Source organism: Salvia miltiorrhiza, chromosome 1 (assembly GCF_028751815.1).
Source record: "Salvia miltiorrhiza cultivar Shanhuang (shh) chromosome 1, IMPLAD_Smil_shh, whole genome shotgun sequence".
NCBI lineage: Eukaryota > Viridiplantae > Streptophyta > Magnoliopsida > Lamiales > Lamiaceae > Salvia > Salvia miltiorrhiza.
This window is the reverse complement of record NC_080387.1, coordinates 6,009,196-6,035,232: the sequence shown is the minus strand read 5'-3', so window position 1 is coordinate 6,035,232 and position 26,037 is coordinate 6,009,196. Positions and strand designations below refer to the sequence as shown.

The window sequence follows — 26,037 nt, the reverse complement described above, 5'->3', positions numbered from 1 at the left end:
TGCAGCAGTAACTCTCAGCCTTGAAAATTGTTCGTGCTCCCATGCAACCGAGAATTTTAAACAGCTTGAACATATAAAGCAACATCATAAACTATGACTACAACAAAGGAGTCTCTTATATTATCTTGGGATGAGACTCCTAAATCTCTCTTGTCCTGCAATATTCCGTAAGGGATCCGGTTGCGGCAAAAGAAAAGAAAGGTACATTGCGTTGGCATGGCAGAGGAGGCGGCGATAAACCAGCGTTGGAAGGGATCGACGGCGCCGATGAGGAGAGGTGGCAATCATATAGAGTTAATTAACAAAATCCAAGCCAAAAATCGCCACGGCGAATTGTAAAAACACGATTGTCCCTATATATATATATATTGAGTGAAAATTTAAAATGTCATATTCCTTAAGTTATATGTGAAAAATGCCCTCTTTTATAAGCATAAGCATTTTATGCCCTATTCTTTAAGAATAGGGAAAAGTTCTATTGAGAAAGACAAATATTTAAAGAAATGAGAAACAATCTCATCCATTGATCATGATCAATCAAACGGTCCAAAATTAAGAATAAATATCGTGTTCAGATTTTGATGAACATATCAATAATTGTGATGAACATGTCAGTAATTTTTTATGAACAGACGTATTTGTTGAAAAGATGTATTTGTTTAAAATTTTACACTTTAGGATTCGATCCCTAAACGTTCAATAAAATTATTGCTATGTTCATAAAAAACTATTGACATGTTCAATGTTCCTAAAAACTTAATTTCTCCATATATATATATATGTATATATATATATATATATATATATATATATATATATATATATAGGGAAGGGCTAAAATAAGAGCATTTATTAAGATATAAAATAAGAATCATTTTAAGCCCTTAGATCATCAAGATCTACGGTTGATTCGTAATCTTGTTGGATAGATTTATGGTCCTGAGTTCGAATCCCAAAGGTAACAAAAATTTATTTTTCACAAGTCATACTTTTATACAGCGAATTCATACGTGTTCTACATAAAATTCATACATTAAAAATTGCTCATATTTCTTATTTTAAGATGTGCTCTCACGGTAGCCCACCCATATATATATATATATATATATATATATATTATTAAATTAAGGTTTATTAAAAAAGAAAAAGAAAATAGAATCCCTTGAGAGCACAAAACGCAGACTAAGGGCACGAAACTCGAAAAGAGATCGTTAAACTAAGAAACCTGAAGATACTAGTGATCCCATAAATTAGGATAGTCGTCCATTTCATCTGACCAACGTCTATGAACTATATTATTCATTGCATTCATGCTATCACTATAGCTACAATCAACCACAAAGTTACTCGGCTTGTAGCCCATTTCTCCCGCATTCCTGAGGCGACCTTTTATGCTACCTTCCGGAACCGCTTGCATCGGCTCACTTCCCATGCCCTTTCCCGTGCCCTTTGGGCGGCCACGTCCTCGCTTTGTCGTCTTGTCCGAGAGTAATTGCATTCCCTGACTAACCTGCTCCTCTAATCGACAAATGCGACTAGTAATATTGTCCGGGGCAAGAGCGGACAAATCTTTGTTACCTTCATGCGGAACACCCCCGTTTTTGTCCAAATTTGGATCACTTTCGAGAGCAACAGCTGTGTCGTCAAAAAAAAGTCTGTTCAAATCCGCGCCATCCGGAGCCTCCATTTCCAAAGTTTCCTCCACATCCGAGTCTTCCTCGTTAATGACCAAGTCACTATCTTTAATCACATCTTTATCCCCCTGAATCGGAACCATGATTTTTTCCAACGAATCCGGCTCAGATAAATGAATCCCGAAAGACGTTCCAGAAATAGGATCCACGCCCATATCCAAACAAGTATCCTCATTATTCTCCAAATCCAGAGCCTGAAATGCATTTCGCGTCTCGACAGCCTCTTTCTCAAGAACCGGAGCAGCAACCTGTTTTTTTACCGCCTGTTCGGCAACCTTTGACCAAACCGCAGCTGGTTTATCATGATTCTTCCCAAAAGTAGAAGCCAAATGAGCTTTGTGCTTAACCGACACCTTGTTGCCCTTGTTTTCATTATCAGTAGAAGACTCGATAGGAATTGCGACATTCTGATCTGCTTCCAGAGCTTCTTTACTGTCCTGGCTGTCCTTCTGCTTAAGCTTTGTACAATTTTCCACCTGATGTCCAGTGATGCGGCAATTCGAGCAAAAGAAAGGCAATTTTTCATAGCTAAACTCAACATAGAAAGGATGTTCACAATCTATAAGCATCGATTCCTGCAATGGCTGAGCGAGATCCAGTTCAATAAGCACACGAATGAAATGGCCGACTTCTCCATAAGCTGATACACCATCAATTTTGATTGGAAAACCAATAATTCTAGCGATTGCTGTTATTACCTCAGGATCCCAAAACTCATTCGGAAGGTAATAAATCCGAACCCAAACTTGACAAATAGAAGAGACTTCCTTGTAGGGATTGAAACATGGCACCCAATCGCGGAGGCGGATGGAACCCGCAGCCAGATCCCAAACAATTTTTGTTTTCGCAAGTTTTTTATCTTCAAGAGTAGAGAATTTCATGGTGAAGAAACCCTTACCCAAAGTGAGAAGCTTCCACTCTGATTGGATACCCCACAAATTGTTGAGTTCAAGCTTCAACTGATGTGTCGCCTGTGGCTTGCTTCCTTTCCGTAGTAACACCCTTCCAATAACAGAGAATTTGAATTCAGCAATACGTTTTTGATACATCTGTTTTGGAATGGTGAGAGAGAACCCATCAGCCAGTTTCTCGGCCTTAAGAGCTGAGAATTTATGCGCCGGTAAATCTGGAGGTCGTTCAACCCGGTTTTGCATGATCGAGGCGTAGGAAATCCTACCCTCTGGTGGCGGCACCTTTGTGTAGTTAGGCACAGAAGCTGTTCCTTCAGACGGTATTGTAGAGGACAAACAAACCTCGTCAAGTTTCAAATTCCCCTGCTCCAAAATCCTCGGTTGTTGATTTTGTGGTAGGCGAATCTCAGTTGACTTAGATCGAGACCTGTCAAAATTAGAAGATACCAGTGGAAGATTGAGGCCCCCCTTGTCACGATGGACCTCCGGCGAACTCGAATCCATCACCGGCAGGAGAACGGCAGTTTAGGAGCAGCGGCGACGGAGCCGAGCACCAGTGGCGAGCAGCGGCGGCGAGGCGGCTGCGTGAATCTGCCGTGATGCCTCTTCGATCTTCCTCCGCTGCAATTTAACACTGCGTGTCGTCTCTGCTGGGGAGCCTCTGCTGGATGACAGCAGCGGCTAGGCACCAATCAGCGGCGGGCAGCGGCGAGGAGGCGCGAGCAGCGGCGGCGGAGTCTTCAGCGGCCGGCGGCGTGAGTGCCTTTAGGGAGCGGCGAGGCACCAATCAGCCTAAAGAGATCTGCTGGGGGCGACTCTGCTGGAGAGCTGGACAACTCAGCGGCGAGGTACCTATGAGCGGCGGGCAGCGGCGAGGAAGCGCGAGCAGCGGCGCCGGTTAGATCTGGTTTTTCGACGCCAGATCTTGTTTTGCAGCGGCTTGGACGGTGGGGACGGCGTGACTGCTTTAAGGGAGAGCGGCGAACGGTGCGTGCGAGAGGAGCGTGAGACCGCGTGTTTGCCTTGGCGGCCCCAGCGAGCAGCGGCGACCGGAGCCTGACTGCCTTCAGGTGCGGCGCTCTTTCAGCCACGGCTTCATAAGATCAAAATCCTAATAAAAGAAAACCTCCACCCATATATATATATATATATATATATATATATATATATATATAGGGGAAGGCTAAAATAATAACGCTTCTTAAAATATAAATTAGGAACCATTTTCAGCCCTTAGATCATCAAGATCTATGGTTGATTCATCACCTTGTTGGATAAATTCATGGTCCTGAGTTCGAATCCCAAAGGTAGCAAAAATTATTTTTTGCAATTCATGCCTTTATACAGTTTATTCATGCGTGTTATACATAAAATTCATGCATTTTTGCTGGTTCGTAATTCTTAAAATAAGGGTGGTTTATTGAATAACCGCCCCCTATATATATGTATGGGTTAGGTTCTATTGAGAAGTTATAAATGAGATTAATGAACATATCAATAACTTCTTTGAACATATCAATATAACTGACGAACATACGAATCTATTTAATTTGTTAAAAAAAAAGACCACGCTGGGGATCGAACTCCAAATCAAGCACGCGTTCATAAAAATTAATTGACATGTTCATCAAAATGTACTAACTTGTTCACACGTATTAGATTGCTTCTCAACTTCTCAACACATTTCACTACAAAAAAAACGGGGATTACCGGCGGCGTTTTGCCGTCGGTAATGGCGACACGGCCGCCGGCAATTACATTACCGGCGGCATTACCGGCGGCGTCTCGCCGCCGGTATATTTCTCGTCGGTAACACTATTACCGGCGGCAAAACACGCCGCCGGTATTTAACGGCGGTAGTTCCCGCCGTTATATGTCCTCGGCGAACGGCGGAGATATACCGATGCCGCCGGTAATTACCGTCGGTGACTTTGCCGCCGGTAATATTCATCGGACGACGGCGGTGAATATCACCGGTGAGTATTCTCGTTACCGGCGGTCAAATGCCGCCGATAAAGTTTTTTTGTAATTTAATTAATTAATTAATTATTATTATTATTATTTATTATTTTTATTATTATTTATTTATTATTTATTATTTATTATTTATTATTTATTATTTATTATTTATTATTTATTATTTATTATTTATTATTTATTATTTATTTATTATTTATTTAGACGAACTTCCCAGTCGGTCACCCATCTTAGTTGTGCTCTAGTTGATATATATAGTACCTATTAATTCATTTAAAGTCTAATTCAATATACAAAATCATATATATATTCATAACCTTATAATATATCGAGATGGTATCGATGAGATGCTGTTAATTACGGATCGAACTCGTTTTTGTCTTTATTTTTATGTCGCAAAAGTATTTATTTATTAATTTATTATTATTATTATATAATTTTTTTAATCAATATAGTTTATATACACCATTAGTATTTTATGATGATAATTGTATTTTGAATTTATTTCCATACGTCCTTATTTTTATAAAAAACAAGGAGATAATTTGTTATAAGATAAGTAATTTGAATTTATTTCCATTCGTCGTTATTTTGAATTTATTACTTTGTTACGAATTAATTGTAATGTTGTTTGAAAACATGAAATTAATAGTTGCTCAACATAACATAAATGTAAAAAGAAAGTGCAAGTGTAATTTTGTTCCTAAACATATAGTTCAAACATATAGTTCCAAAACATGAATTAATTAAATAGTCCAAAACATGAAATTAATAGTTCCAAAACATAAAGTGCTGCTCAAGGTAGTTGACCTGACCGCCTCATGAACTCCTCGATTTGAGCCATACGCTGCTGGAGGGCCTCACGTTCTGCTCGAGAAGCCTCTCGTTCGGCCTCACGTGTTGCTTGTTCGGCCTGAAGACGCTCTTCCAGCGTGGAGATCCGTGTCTCATACAGCTGCTGAGACATCATGGAAGTACTGTGCTTTGAGAAGACCCCCTACTAACCTGGCTCCTACCGGCACTTCCAGTGCCGTAGAGCCGGGACCTAATGTTACCTACTCCATCTGTATACGCCGTTTGATTTATCGCATAATCAAGGAATTGAAACTCTCCAGCCCTGTTTCAAATGCAGAACGATCATTGTATCTCGCATACATCCACATGTGATTATCACTCATTCTTGAAAATTCTAATTGAAAAAAATAAATAAAATATCATAAATTACTTGAATCAAACGAAATTTCGATAGCATAACCCCACTATCCTAACTACCAAGTGCTCGACTCTACCAGCAGCTATAGTGACCATAGTGGTCCTAATTTACTAAGCCTATACTAGGTCTACCCGGCCCCCCAATCTCGAAGCAATAATACAATACATATAAAGCAATAAAAAATAAAGTTTGAAATTTAAAACAATCATTTGTTGGGAGATCAGATCCTTAAGAAATAATCAATTTCTATCCCAAAGGGAGAAGATCCTTAAGAAATTGATTAAATCTATCCCACAATATATAATATCATATCATTTCATGATAAACACATATATACTAGCATACTTAAAATTCAATTAATCATACTTCATTTAACATAAATAAATCTCTAACAAATTCGTACTTAAAATTAATCATGCTTTATAATTAATCAAACTTTAATTTAAAATTAATCAAACTCCAACAAATTATTAATTAGATTGTAAAAATAAATTTAAATATAATTTAACTAATTAAAATTAATCACACTTCACATATTATAAATTAATTAAAATTAATCAAATAAACATTAATTAGATTCTAACAAAATAATATTAAAAAACAAATTTTAAATTAATTAATCATACTTCAAATCTTATAAATTAATTAAAATTAATCTAATTAATATTACTTTAAATCTAACAAAATAATTAATAAATAAATCAAATAACGAGAACGAAAGCGTACGGTAGTGGTCGGCGGCGGAGTGGTGGCGATGGCGGTGTCGGCAACGGCGCGGCGTCGTTCAACTAATTAAATGTTAAAGAAATAAATTAAATGTGAAAGTGAGAGATAAAGAGAAAGAGAGAGAAATAATACCTGCAGGGGTGGCTGGCCGGCGGCGGCGGCGGCGGCTGGGGGTCGGCGAGGAGGTGCGGCAGGGTATGGGATCGAGAAGGGTTTGAGGGTTGCGTGAGTTCTGTGAAAGAAAAGGGGATCTGCGTCATTTTAATTAAAGCATTACCGGCGGCATTTTGCCGCCGGTAATTTACAGATTTTTTAAAATTAAAGATAAATTAAACTAATTTTAAAATACCGGCGGCGAGCCGCCTCTAATTACCGGCGGGAACAATGCCGCCGGTAATACCGCTGGTAATTAGCGGCGGCGACAATACCGCCGGTAATAACGCCGTTAAACAAGAAAGCCGACTCGCCTTCTTTCGGCGTCGTAGGGCCGTCGGTAATTACCGGCGGGAATTTAGCCGCCGGTAATGCGCGGTTTTTTTGTAGTGTTTGAGCTTCTCAATTGAACCTCTTCCTTATGAATAGGGAAGGTCTACCGTGAAAACACCTCTTAAAATAAAAATAAAAACGTTTTTCAATGTACGAATTTTATGTAGAACACGTATGAATAACATCCAACAAGGTTACGAATTATGAAAAATAAATTTTTGCTACCTTTGGAATTCGAACTCATCATGACCATAAATCCATCCAAGGGGAGGGCTAAAATAAAAATACTTCTTAAAATATAAAATATAAATAATTTTCAGCCCTTAGATTATCAAGATCTACGGTTGATTCGTAACCCTGTTGCATGGATTTATGGTCCTGAGTTCGAATCCCAAAGCTAGCAAAAATTTATTTTTCACAATTCATACCTTTATACAGCGAATTCATACGTATTATACATTAAATGCATACACTGAAAATTGCTCTTATTTCTTATTTTAAGATGTGTTCTATATATATATATAACTTTCATAGACGGAAGCCGTAATTAAATGAAAATAAAATGAGAAGAATGTCATTTGAAATAGAACACTTATTAAGAAATACGAAAAATGTAAAGGGAATGAAACAAATATTTCGTTCACGTACATTCGTTCAAGATTTCCTGTTATTTAGTTAGACGAAATGTAGATTATAGTTGCTTGTTGTATCTTATTTGTATACAATGCCAAGTCAATGGCTTTCAATTCAATACAGAAAAATCATCTTGTCAATTCTCTTGGAAATTAACAAAATTAATGGAGAATTTCATACACATTCAAATTCCTTTCACATGTCTATAAATAGCTTTAGCATGCATCAAACAACCATACATCACAAATTATACTATATTCTTACTCATAATGGCTATTAAGCGTTTTTACCTTATCCTATTTGTCTTCCTCATTTTCCTACTAATTGGCATCACTGCCAAAAGGAACACCTCCAGTGACAAAAATCCCCCACCGTTTGATTTCATCACGAAATTAAAAGGTTATCAAAAGGGAAACAACACGAAAGAGGTCCACGACCTCAAGGCCTATCTTGAGAGATTCGGTTACCTCAATAAAAATGAAGCCACTAATGGTGATTTCGACGATGCCCTCGAATCAGCCATCAAAACTTATCAGAAAAACTTCCACATCAAACCCTCAGGAGTCATAGATGACGACACGATATCGAAAATGAGAGCCCCTCGTTGTGGAGTGGCGGACATCGTCAACGGCACTAACTACATGCAACCCCGCAACAAAAACCACCTCCCCCGCCCGACTTCCATCCACACAGTGTCTCACTTCAGTTTCTTTCGAGGCGAGCCTCGATGGCCGCCGGCTAAAAACCATCTCACTTACCGGTTTTCGTCGGACTTTGCGGCAGACCTCGTGGCGCGTGCCTTCCAACGATGGGAAAGCGACACACATTTCTCCTTCTCACGTGTCGGAAACAACCAGGAAGCCGACATAGTTATAGAGTTCAAGCAGGGGTACCACGGCGATGGAAGCCCTTTCGATGGGCCCTACGGAATCCTAGCTCATTCATTTGCACCAACTGACGGCAGACTCCATTTCGATGCAGACGAAAATTGGTCCGCCGCCGACATTCCAAGTGCGGATGCTATCCATTTGGAAAGCGTTGCTGTGCACGAAATCGGGCACCTTCTTGGGTTGGGGCATAGTGCGATTGAGGAAGCAATCATGTACCCTACAATTGGCTCAGGAGAGGTTAAGACCAATTTGCAGGAAGATGATATTCAGGGGATTGCATATTTGTACAATTACCAAAATTAGCATATTTAATTCTCTTTTAATTTCCTATATTTGCAATAGTCTTTAATTTTATGTTTTCATCGTTGTTGTCGTTGTCTTTGTATGGTCTATATAGATGTGTAGCCCATTATAAGAAATATGAATAAACTCGTTTCTTTCTTTTCCTACTTTGGGATTTTGTAGTAATTTATTGAACATGTGTGTGAGTATTACTTTAATTAAGGCTTAATTGCCTATAAATTATTGAAGTTTCATTTAATTTTGAATACCAACTTCAAAGTTTGGTGTGTGATAATTAAAAAGGTATTGATTTAAGAGTACTGCTAAATACACATAATATGTGCGCACATAATGCCCTTGAAAATTTATTTCCTAATTTGAATTATTATTATTACTAAATTACCCTTGATTAATATTGGAAATTTTCTAAAGAATTTTTTCCCTTTATTTATTGCAACAATTTTGGAAACAAAATATTGATATGGCCACTAATCAAGATCCTATACATAGAAATTGGCACTTCATTTTAGAAAAAGATATAAACACGATTATGTTAGTTTTTTTCATTTAAAATACAATTATTTTGATTTATCATGATCATATTTACTGATATTGTTTTTAAGAATAAAAATTCATAGATAAAATAATACTACGATTTATTTTTTTAAATATACTTTAACAAATGTCAGGATATTCCTCTAAAATTTAATATACATTATACTATAATATAGGAATAATACTTTTTGTTTCGTTTTTCCTTTCCATGTCCTTTTTCATTTTTGTTTTGTTTTTTCTTTTTGTTATTTTTATTAATTTATTTTTACAATTATAATAATTCCTTCATATTTTTTATTTTTTATTTTGAGTTCATTAAATTTATTATGATATAATTTTATTGAGTAAATGATCGATGTGCTCAATGTATTTTCATAATCATATATATTTTTTTAATTTATTATTTTGAATTTACTAATTTATTTATAATATATTGTCCTATAGCATATTTTTATTGAGATATGGATTGATGTGCTCAAGGTATGACATTATTCCTACAATTATATCCATACATTTATATTTTATAAGTTTTATTCTAATTTCACTAATTTGTATTATGATTTATTCATTAACATATACTACATTTATAAAATAATGAAAGAATGCAGTTGGCGTATGATATTATTCTAACATTTTAGCTATTCTTTCCTATTTTATATAAATTCTTTTTATTTCAAGTCCACTAATTTATTGTGATATAATGTTCTATAGGATAATTTTATTTACTAATTGATCGGTGTGTTAGCGTATGACATTATTTTTGCTATAATAGTAATTTTTGATGTTTTTATTTTTTATTTTTTAAGTTCACTAATTTATTATGTATTTTTAGTAGTTATCCATCGATGTGCTCAACGTATGATTATATTATAGTCATTTATTTGTATTTTTTTAATTTTTACATTAATTTCACAATTGTTATGATTTTTTCATTAACTTGTACTTTTATGAAATAATCAGAGAATGTAACTAATGAAATAATCAGAGAATGTAACTAACGTATGAAATTATTCTAACCATTTTTGCTATTCCTTCATATTTTATATTTTTTATTTAGTTGCTCTTAATTTTTTTAACTTATTAACTTATAATTATTTTAATATTTATTAATTTAAGCAAATAATTATTCAATTCAATAAAAATGGATCCACATATTATTATCTTAAAAGTATTTGTAATTATTCCATTGTAATGTGACAACTTTGTACCTTAATTTCCTCTATATCTTATAGTTATACAATGCACTTTAATACTATGTTTTTCTTTTTCTTTCCCTTACTTTTTTATTTGTGTTTTGTTTTTTCTTTTCGATACTTATCTTTTCTTTTTTAATTTAATCTATTATCTTATACTCCCTCCGTCCCATTATTCATGACACGTATTCCTTTTTGGGTTGTCCCAACCTACATGACACATTTCCTTTTTTGGAAAAAATCAGGGGTCATTTAAGTATTAAAATATTCGCTAATTACTGCCTAATTACATTTCTCCCTAATTATACTCATTTCAATTTTAGCTCTCTCTCTCTTCGTCTCTCATCTTACGCTCTCTCTCTTCGTCTCTCATCTTTCGCCGGCTTCACGCCGCCGCCTCCGGAGAAGAAGCCCGCGGCGAAGAAATGACCGGCGGCCGAGAAAGCTTCAATTTGCGAAGGAGGGGGCGTCGTCGACAAGAAGAAGCTTGCTCGCTGCTACCAGTAGCCGACACCTTTGGCCTCGCTCCTTCCTCCAGCGTGCCGCCCTCCTCTAACACGCCGCTTTCCTCCAGCGCCGCCTCCATCGTCGTCGACATGGTCGGCCTCGCCGAGAAGAAGCCTCGTGGATTTGGGGACGAATGGAAGTCGGCGGTGAGTTTGGGGATTTAGGGCTCCGATTTGGGGCTCCACCATCTCCCACTGCCATCGTCCTTCCACCGCCGTCGTGCTTCCAACGATTTGGGGGATTTACTCGCGTCGTCCACGTCCGCCGTCCACCCGCGTCGATCTGCGCATCACGCCTTCTCTCTTCAAAATTATTGTGTTGATTTGATTCTAGAAATTTTTAATTGCGGTGAGTTTGAAATTTTAATTTCGATCTTGGTTGTTGATTTTAATTGTTGATTTGGAATCTTGCTTGTCGATTTGGTTCTTGGAATTTCTGGAAATTTGGTTGTTGATTTGGTTCTCTGAAATTCTGAAAATTTGGTTGTTGGAATTTTGCTTGTCGATTTGGACAGTGGCCGGAGAGGGGCCGACGAGGCGGCGCTCGCTGGCGGCCCCGCCGCCGTGTACCGGTCCGGCGAGAGGGAGGCCGAGAGAGAGAGAGTGTGCGTGAGAGTGTGTAAGTGCACGTGTGTGTTAATTAACAATAACAATTCCCTTCATTCTACTCTTCTTAATCTCCGTGCCCAACAGTGTTGTCCCATAAATAATGGGACGGAGGGAGTAATATAATTTTATGAAATGATGATATTAGACTATTTTCACAATTATAATAATTTTTATTTTTTATTTTGAGTTCTCTAGTTTATTATAATATACTGTCTTATAGTATACTCCCTCCGTCCCGCAAAACTTGAGCGATTTCTTTCTGACACAAATTTTAAAGAGTTAGTAGTATTTTGTGTTTTATGTGTAGTAGGTGAAAAAATAAAAAAATGAATGAAGGGGAAAAAAAACTTGTCATATAAGGAAAGTGCTCAAGTTTCGCGGGACGCAGGGAGTATTATTCTTACAATTATAGTAACTTCTTTATATTTTCTATTTTTTTATTTCTATTTTCACAATTTTTTTATGAATTTTTTTCATATTAACCTATACTCATATGAAATAATCAAAGAATGTAGGTAACAAATTCTATTATTCTCACAATTATAGTCATATATTCTTATAGTATTTTTTTTTTCAAAATTTTAGGTAAATTTCACTAAGTTATTATGATTTTTTCTAATAATAATCCATAGCTTTATGAAATAATAATTTAATATCCTATAGTATAATTTTATTGAGTAGTCAATTTATGTGCTCAACATATGATATTATTCCCATAGTTATAGTATATCCTTTATATTTTCTATTCTATTTAAATTTCCTTAATTTCTTATTATTTTTCATAATAACCTATAGTTTTATGAAATAATTGAAGATTGTAGCTAGCATATGATATTATTTTCACCATTGAAGTACTTCATTCCTTTTAATTTATAGGGGGTAATTTTATTATTTCAAATTCATCAATTCATTATAGTGTAATACTTTATATTTTGTTTTCATTGTGTAATCGATCAACGTATGACATTATTCTCGCAATTATAGTCATTCCTTTATATTTTCTATTTTAATTTCACTAATTCATAAAATATAATATACTGTGATAGAATTTTATGATTTAATCCATCAATGCGATGTGGTCAACTTATGATATTTTTCTCATATATAGTAATTCATTTCTATTTTATAATGTAATAATAATCAAATAATATAGCTAGCCTATTATTAGGGGTGAGCATCGAATCGGACCCACTCGTCGGGACCAACGACCTGAAAATTTTCAAATCGTAGACCGACCCGAACAGAATTGTAAGGGAGGACCGACCACCCAGGACCGCACCGAACCCGAATATCGGGTCCAGATTGGTTCGGGTCCGACCTGCTGAAATTTAAAATTTTTATTTTCCTATTTCACACTCAATTTTCAGATTTAAAACTTAAAAAAAATCCATACAAACACATATCTTAGTCTCAAATATTCTCAATCCACAATTACAACAAAAATACATAAATTAAAATCAATCCATTACATAATAATTCAAGCACAACAAGTTCATCAAAAGAAATGTGAAAGGTACGGGTCGGTACAGAACTACACAGAATACTTAATTTACTTACAGATATTAGGTTTAGATATTAGATGAGTTATTATATTAGATAAAATTTAATTTATTTCTTAATATTATTAAAAATATATAAATTAAATAATTATTTTATAAAAGATACGAGTCGGTCCGGGTTCGGCGAGTTGGAGTGGGTTAAGACCTGGACCGACCCAAATATTTTTCGGTGTCACACCCCATTTCTTGAAACAATAACTATAATTGGGGTACGACTAATCATCTAAATGAACAAGGGAAAATCCTTGTGAAATCCGAATAAAAGGGATAACAATCGGGCTTAGCCCCTTTGGATGAAGAAAGACAGGTATTCAAGTGATACGAATCAATCAACAAACATAACAACTTCAGGATCACAAGTTTAGTGTCATGCTTCAGATAACCAACATTCACTGATTGAAATACTTTGAGAGTCAATAGTTTAGGCTCAACAAAAGATATTGTTTAGAATCACAACATGATAGGTCTTAAGTTAAGAAACAAAAGACAGATACTGGCTAGTTCTGCAGCGGAAATCAAAATAAGGAGTTGAACTCTAGCCTCAGCTCTGCCCCGTCATCACCCGCCATTAACCTGAAAACATTTGAAAGTATTTTTGGGCTAAGTACTAATGTACTTAGTGGGCTGCAACTTTTTAAAACATTTCACAATCTATAAGAGCAGTTTATCCAATCTTACTGACATGACATAGAAGGTTTTAAAAAGAAATAACTTCTATGCATGTTAAAACATTTCATATATATATTTTTCTTTGATTGCGCGCAGTTGTCACACTCTATTCTGTTACTCGCTGTGATCCCGGACCTTTTAGCCACCGACGGATCTCTGTCTCCCGCTGGCTTGGACTGAGGGCGTAACCCAGCCAAGTATACTTTGACCTCGGGATGCTACCCAGGCAGGCCTCTAATTTCTCATGCTCCGGAACACATCCAGCCGAGCACCCTTATAACGCCTCTGGTTAGAGCCCGATGGAGATCAACCCACCGAGTCACTAACAAGTGTACACAATTCTCAAACAACGTATTAGGTCATAAGAGAACCTCAATTGATTAACTGCGCGAGCCTTAAACATGGTAGAGTGCACAAAAATATTTATTGGATAAACAGTTTTTATTTCATGAAACATTTAAGCTCATTAGCTCAATCATACATTTGGAAAATAAGCCCACCTGTCTAGGCAAAGCCTGTCGTTTAACCTTATCTTTGAATCGGAATAGCAGTGCTAATCCTCCTGTTGCTCAAAGCCTACAAGAAATCTATTCTCAATAGGTCTCCTTGAATTCTAATCTTAAGTCATGGTGAAGTGCTTAATATTCTATGATTCATCACGCCGGGTTTCAAAATTTAATAATAAAGATTGAAAACTAAACTTCTTGAGTTAAGGACACCAACAATATCCTTACTCGATTTTCTTTAATAATTGGAATTATAATGAAAACCAATTAAATCATAAATACTTTTATTGCAAAATATAATGCAATTTCATGTCATGCTTAGCATATAATAAGTAATTACTTAAAATATGCACATAATAATAATTAATATTAATATGAAATCATTCTTTAAAGAAATAAATAATTAAACTTTATCAGAGTCTAATTAGTAAATTTAAACCAAGTCATTTTTCTTAGTAAAAATGCAGCTCAATTTATTTAATAAGGCAGTCCACTTTGAATTAAAAATAAAAGCCCAAGTGAGATAAAAAAAAAATCAAAGCCCCAAACTCGTTACGCACATATACTAAATCTTTCATGAAACATCCTTTAAAATAAACTTTGATACATAGAAAATAATTCAACAACTTGAGCACTTAAGGGTTGTTTTGCAACAGACACCAAATCTGCCTCGGATCTCCAAATAAGGCTCCAAAAGACATTCTGGAAACTAGACATTTCAAGGATCTTTCTCCAATTTGAATCGAATGAAAAACAGTTCAAACGAGCAAGATATGCCCTCTCAAAGATGGGTATTTAACAAACAAAAATATAAAAATTTCAGATTTCCAGATTACAACCAAGTCAGTGGGCTTTCTTTAAAAATTCATATCTCCCTTTACAAAACTCCACTGGGAACCCCAAGGGTCAATTCGGAAACTAGGGAGAGATCATAACACTCTCCAGTTGGATTTACTCCAAGAAAATTCATGGTTTAGAAGATATGACTGTCTAAAGTTCAGTGCACAAAAAGAGTTCAAGTTTGGCATATTCAGAACATAAATCGGAAAAACCACTTTAGGCTTCACCAAAAATTCTAAAACTGAACAAGTAAGTTCCCAACATATCAATGAATATTCAGTAGAAAGATAGGCTTGCTAATCAAATATTTAAGTCGGTCTTTGAGACCTCAAAGTCGTAGGTTTGTAAAACCTACTGGATGGTACAAGGAATAAGAACTCGATTTCAAGAATTTATACCGGTTGTTTCCCTTACTCAAAAATGGTGAGGCTGATGCCAAACGAAAGATACGGGAGTCTAGAGTGACATACTAAAGTTTCAAAGGTTTTCACCGATTGAAACTTGACTTATGGTCTCCCAAAGATGGTTTACCAAAAATGTATTCCAGATGGGCAGTGATTTTTAAAAATTCATAAATAAAACATGAGAGCTCTAAATATTCTTAAATTTTACCATCTATCAATTATATAATGGAATACATTTTTGAGAGCCCACAGCAATTCTCTATCCTACGTGGCGCTCTAAAAAATCTCCATTTTGTGCTCTTTGAATTCTACTCAACAACGCCTATGTCTATCAATAATCCCTCATTCGCCGTTTCTATCTTTATTTCTCTCTTTCAAAATCTCCCCTTCATCGTTTCCATTGATTATGCCCTAATTCACGGTCGCCATTAATTCTTAATTGTTTCCATTGTTTATGCATTTGACCAACTGTCTATCAACAACATATCAGTTGGCTACAATTTATTATGCCCAACCTTTTCAATTATAAATCATTGCTCCAAAGATTTACTTTTTACATTCCCAAATCCCAAACCTGTTTTCAGCCGACCCGTTCCACTTTTGTACAATTAAGAACCCAGGTTATCTTCGGCTAATTATCTCATCTCCGGTTAATCATCCATCGATTTTTGAATTTTGTTCATTGAGATCACTTGTAGTGAGTTATCTAATTGATTTCGCTTCTTTTTCTGTTATGGTCGTGATTATGGTGTTTTTTTGTTTCGTTTTCCATATCTGGTCGAATTTGTTGTTTGCGATTATGATCGTCATGGTGTTTTTTGTTTTCATTTTATTTCAAGACTTAAATATAAATATGCAGGCATACCAATCGTTTGATGAAATCCCTAAATCATGATAGTTTAACCTCTCCGATATGTTTAATGGCTATGTTCACCCTTAGTTATGGAGATTTAGAGAGTGTCACAACCTGTTAATTATACTACTTCATATTGGAGTAGAGTTATACTTAGCTCTTTTTTTTTTTTTTAATTGGATGGATTTGGAATTGTGAGTTCCAAATATTACTAAAAGAATTTCATTGTGTTTTATTTTCATATACTGAACAGTAATGAACTCCTAACTTGATCATAAATGAGATTATAGAATCATCTTTTCAGATATCAAAATCTTTCATAAAACTATTTTTTTATTCCGTTAACATTGTAATTAGTTTTGATCTTTACTAAAGAGTAAACTAAAACTTCATTAACTTTTTCTATTCTTGGCTCCAAAATTCACTAATACCATTTGGGTTGTGCGTGGCAGACTCTTTAGGAATTTTGACATCGATGAAAACAAGTCTATATCAGCACATGAGCTGAAGTAGCTTATAACGAGAGTCAAGTTCCAATTGTATAAATTGACGTGTTATGTGAGGCTCTTTCAAAGAGTTTAAGGCTTTCAAAGAGTTTGATCGGAATAGTAATGATTTTACTGATGAGCCAGATCGTTGTGAATGAGATGACAAAATATATGGGTAAGGTCATTCAAGTTGTACATACATCGCAAGTTGATGGGATAAAAATCATTGAAGATTTGATGATGGGATAAAAATCATTGAAGATTTGAGATTTTAACAGTTTGCATTAGGAATTGAGATTAGCGGTGGTTGATAATTCCATCTGAGAAATGAGTTTGTTTTGTTTTATGAGCGTGCAGATTGTGTGGAAAGGAGAATATTAGAAGTGTGATTTCTTCATATCATTATTTTAATTTTAAGTAATGTCATACAAGAATTTGAAATTATAGTACGTTTTAATTATGTCTACAACTTTGCAAAACATGTGAAAATAATTAAGTAAAAAACGAAAGATAAACCAAACTTTAGCATGCTTTTTGCTTGGTCAAATTGGTATACTAAAATTTGAAATTATAGAGAATTATTCTTATTAGTGATAAATCAACATAATAAGTGTATGCATATAATTGCGCTAAAATTTGTCAATTCTTACAATATAGTTAAAAATCGGTAGTCACTATATTTTAATGTAATTACCATTTTACATAATTAGCCTTATCAATTCTTACAATATATATAGTTATGTAGGAGTATTATTTTTTTAAAAAAAAATTAATCTTAAATATTTCTTTCATTATCATATGACCGAAAATTCAATTCAATACTAAATAATCCAAATTTTATGTAATAAAAAGTTATAAGTGATAAAGAAAATAATGCATAATTGAATTTTTATTCAAAATTATTGTTGATTTATACTAATCTACATGTTTTTTTGTACAGTTATTTTTTATAGGTATTATAGTATCTTAAGATATCTTTATGTGTTTATTAATATTTCAAAATATGTGTTAAGATATGGTATGTCAGGGATCAATCACAGTAAATTCATGGTTCTGTTGAATGAATTCGTGGCCCAAGATTTGAATTTTACAAGCTACATTTTTTTTCATCATTTTTCACTACAAATTCATAATGTTACATAGTGAATTTGTAGTCAATTTATTTTAGTTTGTATAATTATAGCAACTCCACATACTATGTTTATATATAGACACATGTTTATTGTATAAATTATAGTTATTAGTTATATTATAAAGTTAGATCACTATATACACAATAAATTTAGTATCAAATTGTAATTTTATTAGTTTAAATCAATAATTATAAAGCGTACAGAGAACTCACGCGAGTCTAAAATTACAATCACTGCGCATCGTACTATAAGTACATTAATTTTTTTAAAAGACTATAATTGGTCTAAAAAATAATTAAAAAACTATAATTCTTTTCCACTTTATCCAATGTGGCAACAATATTAAATAATGAGAAAAAAAAAACAGAATGTATGTTTTTTAAAAGATAAGAAAAAACTACAGAAAATGTTTTAAAATTAGACAAATATTTCATGTAATAATGATTCTTATGTTTGCACTCGAGGTTATGTTAATAGTGTGTGGTGTTATTTTGAGACGAATACTGTTTACTGTTTAGTGTTAATAGTTTAATGAATTTTATAACTGTCGTCGGAAATTTTCAAAGAATTTTATTTTAAATCTTTACACTTAAGTTGACGCTAATATTGGTAGATGATTTTCATATTTTTTAGGCTAAGCGCGTTTATATTAATCAACGTTGATTTTTTATGAAAATTTATCAATTAAAATACTAAATAAATTAATATAATTTAAATGTCACATCAACTTTCTTAAGCTTCACACGAGATGATTTTCAGAATTTAATTATGGTATTTCAAATATCAAATGAGATGATGCTCACAAGTCAATTTTGTTCTTTCAAATTTCAAATGGGATAATGCTCGAAACTCAATATGATATTTCAAACTGGATATGAAATAATGCATAAAAGTTTGTTAAGATTTTTCATGCTGCATTCAATCCACAAGTTAGTTATGATCTTATAAGCCCCAAATGATAATGATCTTTAAAGCTCCACACGAGATAATTCTTATAACTTAGTTATGGTCATTTAAAGTTCAAATAAATGGCAGTTACGAGTAAAATTTTTATTCTTTCAAATTCCAAACGAGATGATGCTCGAAGCCCAATTATGATATTTGAAACTCCAAATGGAATAATACATAAAAGTTTGTCAAGATTTTTCAAGTTTCACACAAGATGATGTTTAGAAGTTAGTTATGATCATACAAGGTCCAGATAATACAATCTCATAAGTCACTTTGATTTTTAAAGCTCCAAATAATGATGTTCAAAAATTTGACGTATAAAAGTTTATTTTTTGTATTTCAATATACACGAGATGATGCTCAAAAGTCTGATGTTCAAATGTTAGATGTCGTTCTTCGGGCTTTAAATTTAGATGAGATGATACTCAGATGACAAATTAAGTTTTAACTTAATTCCTATTTTTTAATTTAAACAATTTGCGCAAAATTAATAAAAATATTATCTATATACAATTGACAACAAATGTGATACATCAATCCCTCTAGGGCTGAGCAAAACCAAACCGGAACCGCCAAACCGAACCGAACCGAACCAAACCGGTTTGGTTCGGTTTTTGTAGTGAAAACGGTGCGGTTTGGTTTGAAAATTTTCAAACCGCCAGTTTTCGGTTCGGGTTCGGTTTGGAAAAAACGGTGCGGTTTATAAACCGAACCGAACTGAAATTTTTAATATATTATTATAATATATTATATATTTTATAAATAATTAATATTAATAATATTAGAATTTTCAAACCCTATTCTCATTTCTAAATTCTAAGCCCTAGCCGCCTCTGACCTTTCCCCCCATTGCAATTCAAGTTTCAATTTCTAGGGCTCCCTTCCCACTCCCGCCGGGCCGCCGCAGCGCCACCGCCACCCCACCCCATTCTGGCAGAAGCCGACTGCCATCCCCACCAACAATCGCCGACCCAAGATCCCTGCCGGCGCCGCCCTTCGTCCAGTAGAGTTCCCCGCTACGCCTGCCCAGGTTCCAGCAGTCGCGAGACTCACGACGTCGCCCAGCCATCCCGCGACGCCGTTGCCTAGGCCTGACCGAGCCTCGCCGCCCCACGCCGTCGCCCAAGCCTGCCTCGCCGTCGCCTAGGCCCGACCGAGCCTCGCCGCCCCACGCCGTGGCCCAAGGGCTGCCAAAATATTGTTACCAGGTTTTTGAATTTAAAAAAAAAAATTGGAACGGTTTTAGGCCAAACCGAACCGAAAATTTATGGTTCGGTTTGGTTCGATTTTTTCAAGTAAAACGGTTTGGTTCGGTTTGAAATTTTAGTTGACGGTTTGGGTTCGGGTTGGTCAAAACGGTTCGGTTTCAACCCAACCCGCCCGAATGCTCACCCCTAAATCCCTCCATCAAATTTACATTTAAAAAAAAAACTTCAATCTTACATCGACTTCTTTTCAAACATTATTAAATGAAAACTTATATAGACGGATATATCTATTATTCTAACAAATAGATAACAAGGAATATGGTTGAGATTAATATAATTTGAATTATACTACTTCAAATTAAACAAATTTTAAAATAATTTATATATAGATAATTACATTATTCAAAAATAATACTTCCTCCGTCCTGCGAAACTTGAGCAATTTTTTTTAGCACCAATTTTAATAGTATTTTGTGTGTTAAATGTGCTATGTGAAAAAGTAAAAAGATGAATAAAGAAAAAAAATTATCATGTAAGAAAGTGGTCAAGCTTTGTGTGACAAATCAAAAAAAATATGTACTATTCAAATTTTACCGGACAAAGAAAAGGAGTATTATATAATTAAAATAATCTTTTAAAATAAATTCCCGTCGAATCTCGACGGGTTATACACTAGTAGTATAGAAAACATATTAAACACGATACAAAATTAATTTGGGAATTTTTGGGAACCGTTTGGATGGCTGGAATCGCCTTGCAATACACTGCCGGAGCAGTGTGCTTATGGCAGATTCGCTGCCTTACCTCATGCACGGTTTTTCACCCAATAAACTCTACCAAAATAATCATCCAAAATCATAAAACATATCCTCACATAATATAGCACACATATGTGTAAAAATCCATGGTCTTAAAGCATTTTCTATTGAGAAAAACCAAAGAAAACTCACCCTCGAAGCACAATCTTCACTCTAACTTTACGCCCTAGGTTTCCCACGCTCTCCCTTACTTTGATACTACTCTTGGAGCTTAAAGGCTTTTATGAATTCCAACTTTGGTTGTGCAGAGAGAAGTAAGGATATAAGGGCATGACTAAAAGCTATATTTTTTTTTTTACAAAGCGTAGTGGTATGAAAACAAATTAGTGGTGGTAGGGAAAAAGATTAGTGGTAGGGAAAAGAAAATATTAGTGGTGGTAGGGAAAAAGATTAGTGGTAGGGAAAAGAAAATATTAGTGGTGGTAGGGAAAAAGATTAGTGTGGTGGAGAGGTAGGTGATTGAATAAAATAAAAAGTCTTCCGGGTTGTACTATGAAAACTGTAATATTCGTTCAGTGTTCGCTAAATAAATATCTCGTGAAAATACTTGAAAGGTAAATTAAATAAATATGCAATGCATATAAATTCAATAACTAAATTTACAAATATTTTTGTAAATCATTTTTGTTGGAATTAAAAATAAATTCATTTTCTTTTATCCGGCGTGAATCAACTTAATATCTAAGTTCAAAAATTATTCTAAACTTAGCAAAAAGGAACGGGGTATTACATTCGGTCCTAAAAATCTTACCCGAACCACACCGCATATGTCTATTGAGTCGGTCAGGTCCGGACCAAACCCGTCGGTCCGGCTCGATGTAGCGAGTCAGATTTGAGTTTGCTTAGGGATTTATTATTGTCATCTATTTATATATTTTTTTTAATTATAATTTCAACAAAAAAATAAAACACAAAATAAAATAGCAACAAAAGAAAAATAAAATAAAAGAAAGACACTAATAATGAGCTATAAATTGGAACTTATCACTTAACGGATTCAAACATGTTACCTCTCAAACATCACTCTAATCCTTTGCTACATTACCCAATCCGTAGCATAACATTCAACATAATTATTCTTATATTCCAAAATAATAATTATAATAATAAATTTATAAAATAATAAATTTGAATTTAAATCTATATAATATATGAATTTAGAATGTTAAGTTGATGAGTTCATCAATTTTTTCATCAATACATATTAAATGATTAATTAGTCATGTAACGTTATTGAAGAAAAATAACTAACTAATTAAATAAGAATATGAAACAATAATTTGACTGCAATTTTAATTACTTGATTCTTCTAGTTGAGTTTGAGCTAATTTATGGGATGTAAATCATTGATAAATAAAGCTGTATAATGAAAATTGATTCATAATTTAATTTAAGGAAATAAATAATTTATTATTAAGGAAAGATATAAGATTGAAATTCGAATTGTACATTCCTTAATTATCTCAAAGGGTGATTACGTAAATTATAAATTCAATTGAAATTGTATTAATTCCATAATTTATGGAGATTTATAGAATGACAAAAATATCCAATTATGTGCGCACATATTATGCGCATTCAACATTTTCCTTATATTTAATTGATTGTTAACTAAGATTCTGAGCAAATTTATTGCTAACATGGTTAGTTGATAAAGAAACGATAACAATGCTGCAAATCGATTACCACACAAGAACGATTATGTCTCAGTCGGTTATCTATCAATTCTATAAAGCAATACATATTGCAGCCTTCATAGTGATTATCTCTCCTACATGGCACTCACACAATCCTTTATTTCATATTATCTCAAATGCTTTTTCCTCATGCCTAACTTCAGCCTTCACATTTTTTTTCCCACAAATTTTACACAGCCACGCTTCAGCCGTTACATCTCTCAAAGCTTCTCTCCCAATATGAGTTTCCATCAATCTTGCCACAAATCTCAAACAATCCGCTGTATAATTGTCACAGCCCGCAATCCCTAAGGATGGTTTAACCGGGGTTATGACTCGGGAAGGGGATTAAGAAGCGGGGAAAGAAAGGGGCATTTACTTAACAATCAAACATTTTACGAAAAGAGACATTTATTATATAACACTAGGATCATAACTGATTACTTGGGAAAATACAAGACGTTCGTTCGGGAAGACCCGTCGAAGTGGATTACCCAACAAAAGAGTATCATACTTAAAATAAAACATTAGCATAATCAGAGTATCTTGCAGCGGAAATACGTGTGAGTTATACATATGAAGATGTATACTCAAGGTTACATTACTATTTTATGTCAAAAGGTACATCCGCTCAACTCCACTCCATTCCATCACCCGCTCAACCTGCACATTAGGGAAAACAACATGCAGGGCTGAGTAAAAATACTCAGTGAACATATGCCGGAAACATAACATTTTATCTCATTTATTGTACTGCCAACAGTAACACACAGGGTTTTACTTGAAGGACCTGTGCTTACTAAACATTTTCTTTCATTTCATAAAGTTGGATGCGCATCCCATTTTCAGTCTATATGATCCATATCTGTTCCTTTTACGCGCCGGGAAGGAGGCCTCCTTCCACGGACGCCAAGACCGGTCGCAAGCGACACACAGTCTCCATGAGTGTACACGTTAACCCTTACTAGCAAACCTTCGTCTAGCGTAGGGTCCGAATTCGATTTCCTTTATAGTTGGCGAACCAACACAGATAGGATACATACATAAAACATAAATATTTTTGGCAGACAATCATTTCATAAACATTTACCTTTCCTTTCATAAGAACCATTCATCAATTAATCATTTCCATAAACATTTCATTTCATAATAATCATTCATCATTTGAAATATCACAGTTATATCATTTCATTTCGTATAAGAGGCCTGTGTGCAGGGGATCTCTATATACGTGTTTTAAGAAAGCCCACCTCATTCCGTTCCCACTAGGGGCGTAGAGTTACCTCCTTCTTTAGCTTTCACTTCCCGTCTGGACCTTTATTGACGAAGAGTCGATAAGTTCGAGAAGAAGTCGTGAAGAAAAGGAAGATAGGTCTCTAAACTAAACTATCTCATTTTTAATGATTTTTAGGGTTCTAGCATCCATATTAATCTTATCTCGTCAAAACCTTAAACTCAAAACATTTATCACATAACTAACATTTAGGTTCGAAACTATTTATTCGAACATCAACATGCGCATTAATCATAACTCGTTCTACTCACGTCATCAAGTCAAATATTCCATCTTTTAACAACAAATTAAACAATATCACATAGACAAATTAAATCATCATAGATCATTCTTTCTCATACTTAAAATAATTTAATCATTTTCAAACAATCCATATTAATAAGTCATTTGAAAAGAATTAATTTAAATAAGAGTTTAACTCAAAATATTTTATTTTAAAGTCCATTTGTAAAGATACTTGAAATAAAAGAACTCCATTTAAATAATTAATTTAAAGGTCAATATATAATTAAATTAATCAAGCTCAATTTAAATTAATAATTAAGAGCTCAAATAATTTAAATAGATATAAGCCCAAATTAATTAGATAAATTAAGTCTATCATGTTTTTCTTTGAATAAGGCCCAAACAATTAAATTAAAGAAGCCCAAATCCTTTAAATAAAAGAAGCCCATCAGATTTTTATTTAAAAGGGCCGAGCCCAACAGATATAGAAGCCCAAGGCCCAAACACTTATTAAAATCGACCCAAGTCTCGGCCCAACAGAAAGCCCAACATAATTAAATAAAAAGCCCAGCCAATTTAATTAAAAATCGGCCCATCATAGGCCCAATTCTCAAGCCCACTTCCAATACCTAAACCCTATTTCTCTTATTCCTTCTTCCTACATCACACGCACACACACATAGCCTCCTTCCCCAACACTCTCTCTCTCTCGGACGAATTGTCCGCTGCCGCTGCCGCTGCCGTTCATCGGCGCCGTCGCCGCCGGCGAGCGGCGCGGCTCTCCCTCTCTCTCTCGGCACTCACTTCTTCCTAAACTCTCGTCCTCTCTCCTCTACTCTCTATCTGCTGGAAACAGGACGCACGCCGCCGTCAAAGCGGTGCACCGTCGCTGCTGCCTCCGTCGCCCTCTCTCGGCCTCCGGCGAAGCAACCACCGCGGTGCCGCCGCCGTGAAGCAAGTAAAACCTAACTCCCTCTCTACTTTCCTCATTTTCTTCTCCTTTTAAATTAAAACTGAAAACTCCTCTCTCTCTCTTTCGATTTGGCTGAATCGGAGCAACGGCGACGTCACGGCTGTCACGTTACCGCCGCCGCCGACGACGACGAGCCACCATGGCTCCGCCGCTGACCGCCGTCTGGAAACAGGTAACTCTAATTTCCTTTCTCTCCTTTTCTTTTTCCTTCCCTCATCCTTTCCCTTTTCTAAAATAAAATCTGAAAACTTATCTCCCTTCCCCCTCTTTGGCAGATCGGAAGCCACCGCGGCTCCGTCGCCGTCCGTTGACCACCGGCAGCCACCGCGGCTGCCGTCTCCCTCGGATCTCACACAAAACAGGGGCTCACCCCATATTTCAGTCAAACACATAGAAATAGGCTTTTTACTGAATTCATTTTCAAATACTGTAAATGTTCTTCAATCGAGCATACTGCACTTAAACATTCATTCCTGTAATTTCAACCCTTCATTTGTATGTGTAAATTCCGTTTATAAACAGGCAGGCTACATATGCACATGAAATGGAATATGAGAAATTCGTATGTGTTGGTGGTTCTCTGCAACAGTTGAATGAAATAGAGAGCTCAAAATAAACGAGCTCAGTTTAAGAAGAAAACCTTGGTCTGGTGGTGTAGTTGCTGTGTGAACTTGCTGCAGGAATTGAAAATGGTGGTGTGAGAATGGTGAAAGTGGCTGTGGTTTTAAAGAAAAATGGGGTGATTTGGATGGATGAGGATCGTGT

General features: G+C 35.0%; 1 protein-coding gene and 3 long non-coding RNA genes across 5 annotated transcripts in view; 2 read left to right on the top strand and 2 right to left on the bottom strand.

Annotated features, from left to right (window-relative positions):
- Nucleotides 1-21,757, bottom strand: part of LOC131016237 (uncharacterized) — a 44,799-nt gene extending 23,042 nt beyond the window's left edge. Inside the window, exon 1 of the long non-coding RNA XR_009098891.1 lies at nucleotides 21,237-21,757. This is a non-coding gene — a long non-coding RNA (uncharacterized LOC131016237). The remainder of the gene's footprint in view (nucleotides 1-21,236) is intronic.
- LOC131016226 (metalloendoproteinase 3-MMP-like) lies at nucleotides 7,882-8,979 on the top strand. The gene has a single exon (XM_057944871.1). The coding sequence runs from the start codon at nucleotides 7,910-7,912 to the stop codon at nucleotides 8,831-8,833; it is 924 nt and encodes a 307-aa protein (XP_057800854.1). The 5' UTR covers nucleotides 7,882-7,909; the 3' UTR covers nucleotides 8,834-8,979.
- On the top strand, nucleotides 15,930-17,458 carry LOC131016251 (uncharacterized). 2 transcript variants are annotated; one of them, XR_009098895.1, is made up of 2 exons: nucleotides 15,930-16,273; nucleotides 16,959-17,458. It is a non-coding gene; the product is annotated as an uncharacterized LOC131016251 (long non-coding RNA). The 2 variants fall into 2 exon arrangements; XR_009098897.1 differs by having other exon boundaries at nucleotides 15,930-16,350.
- Nucleotides 21,758-23,270: 1,513 nt separating the features above from the next.
- On the bottom strand, nucleotides 23,271-26,037 carry LOC131016208 (uncharacterized). The gene is made up of 3 exons (XR_009098885.1): nucleotides 25,913-26,037; nucleotides 24,031-24,095; nucleotides 23,271-23,443 (listed from the first exon to the last, which is right to left on the bottom strand). It is a non-coding gene; the product is annotated as an uncharacterized LOC131016208 (long non-coding RNA).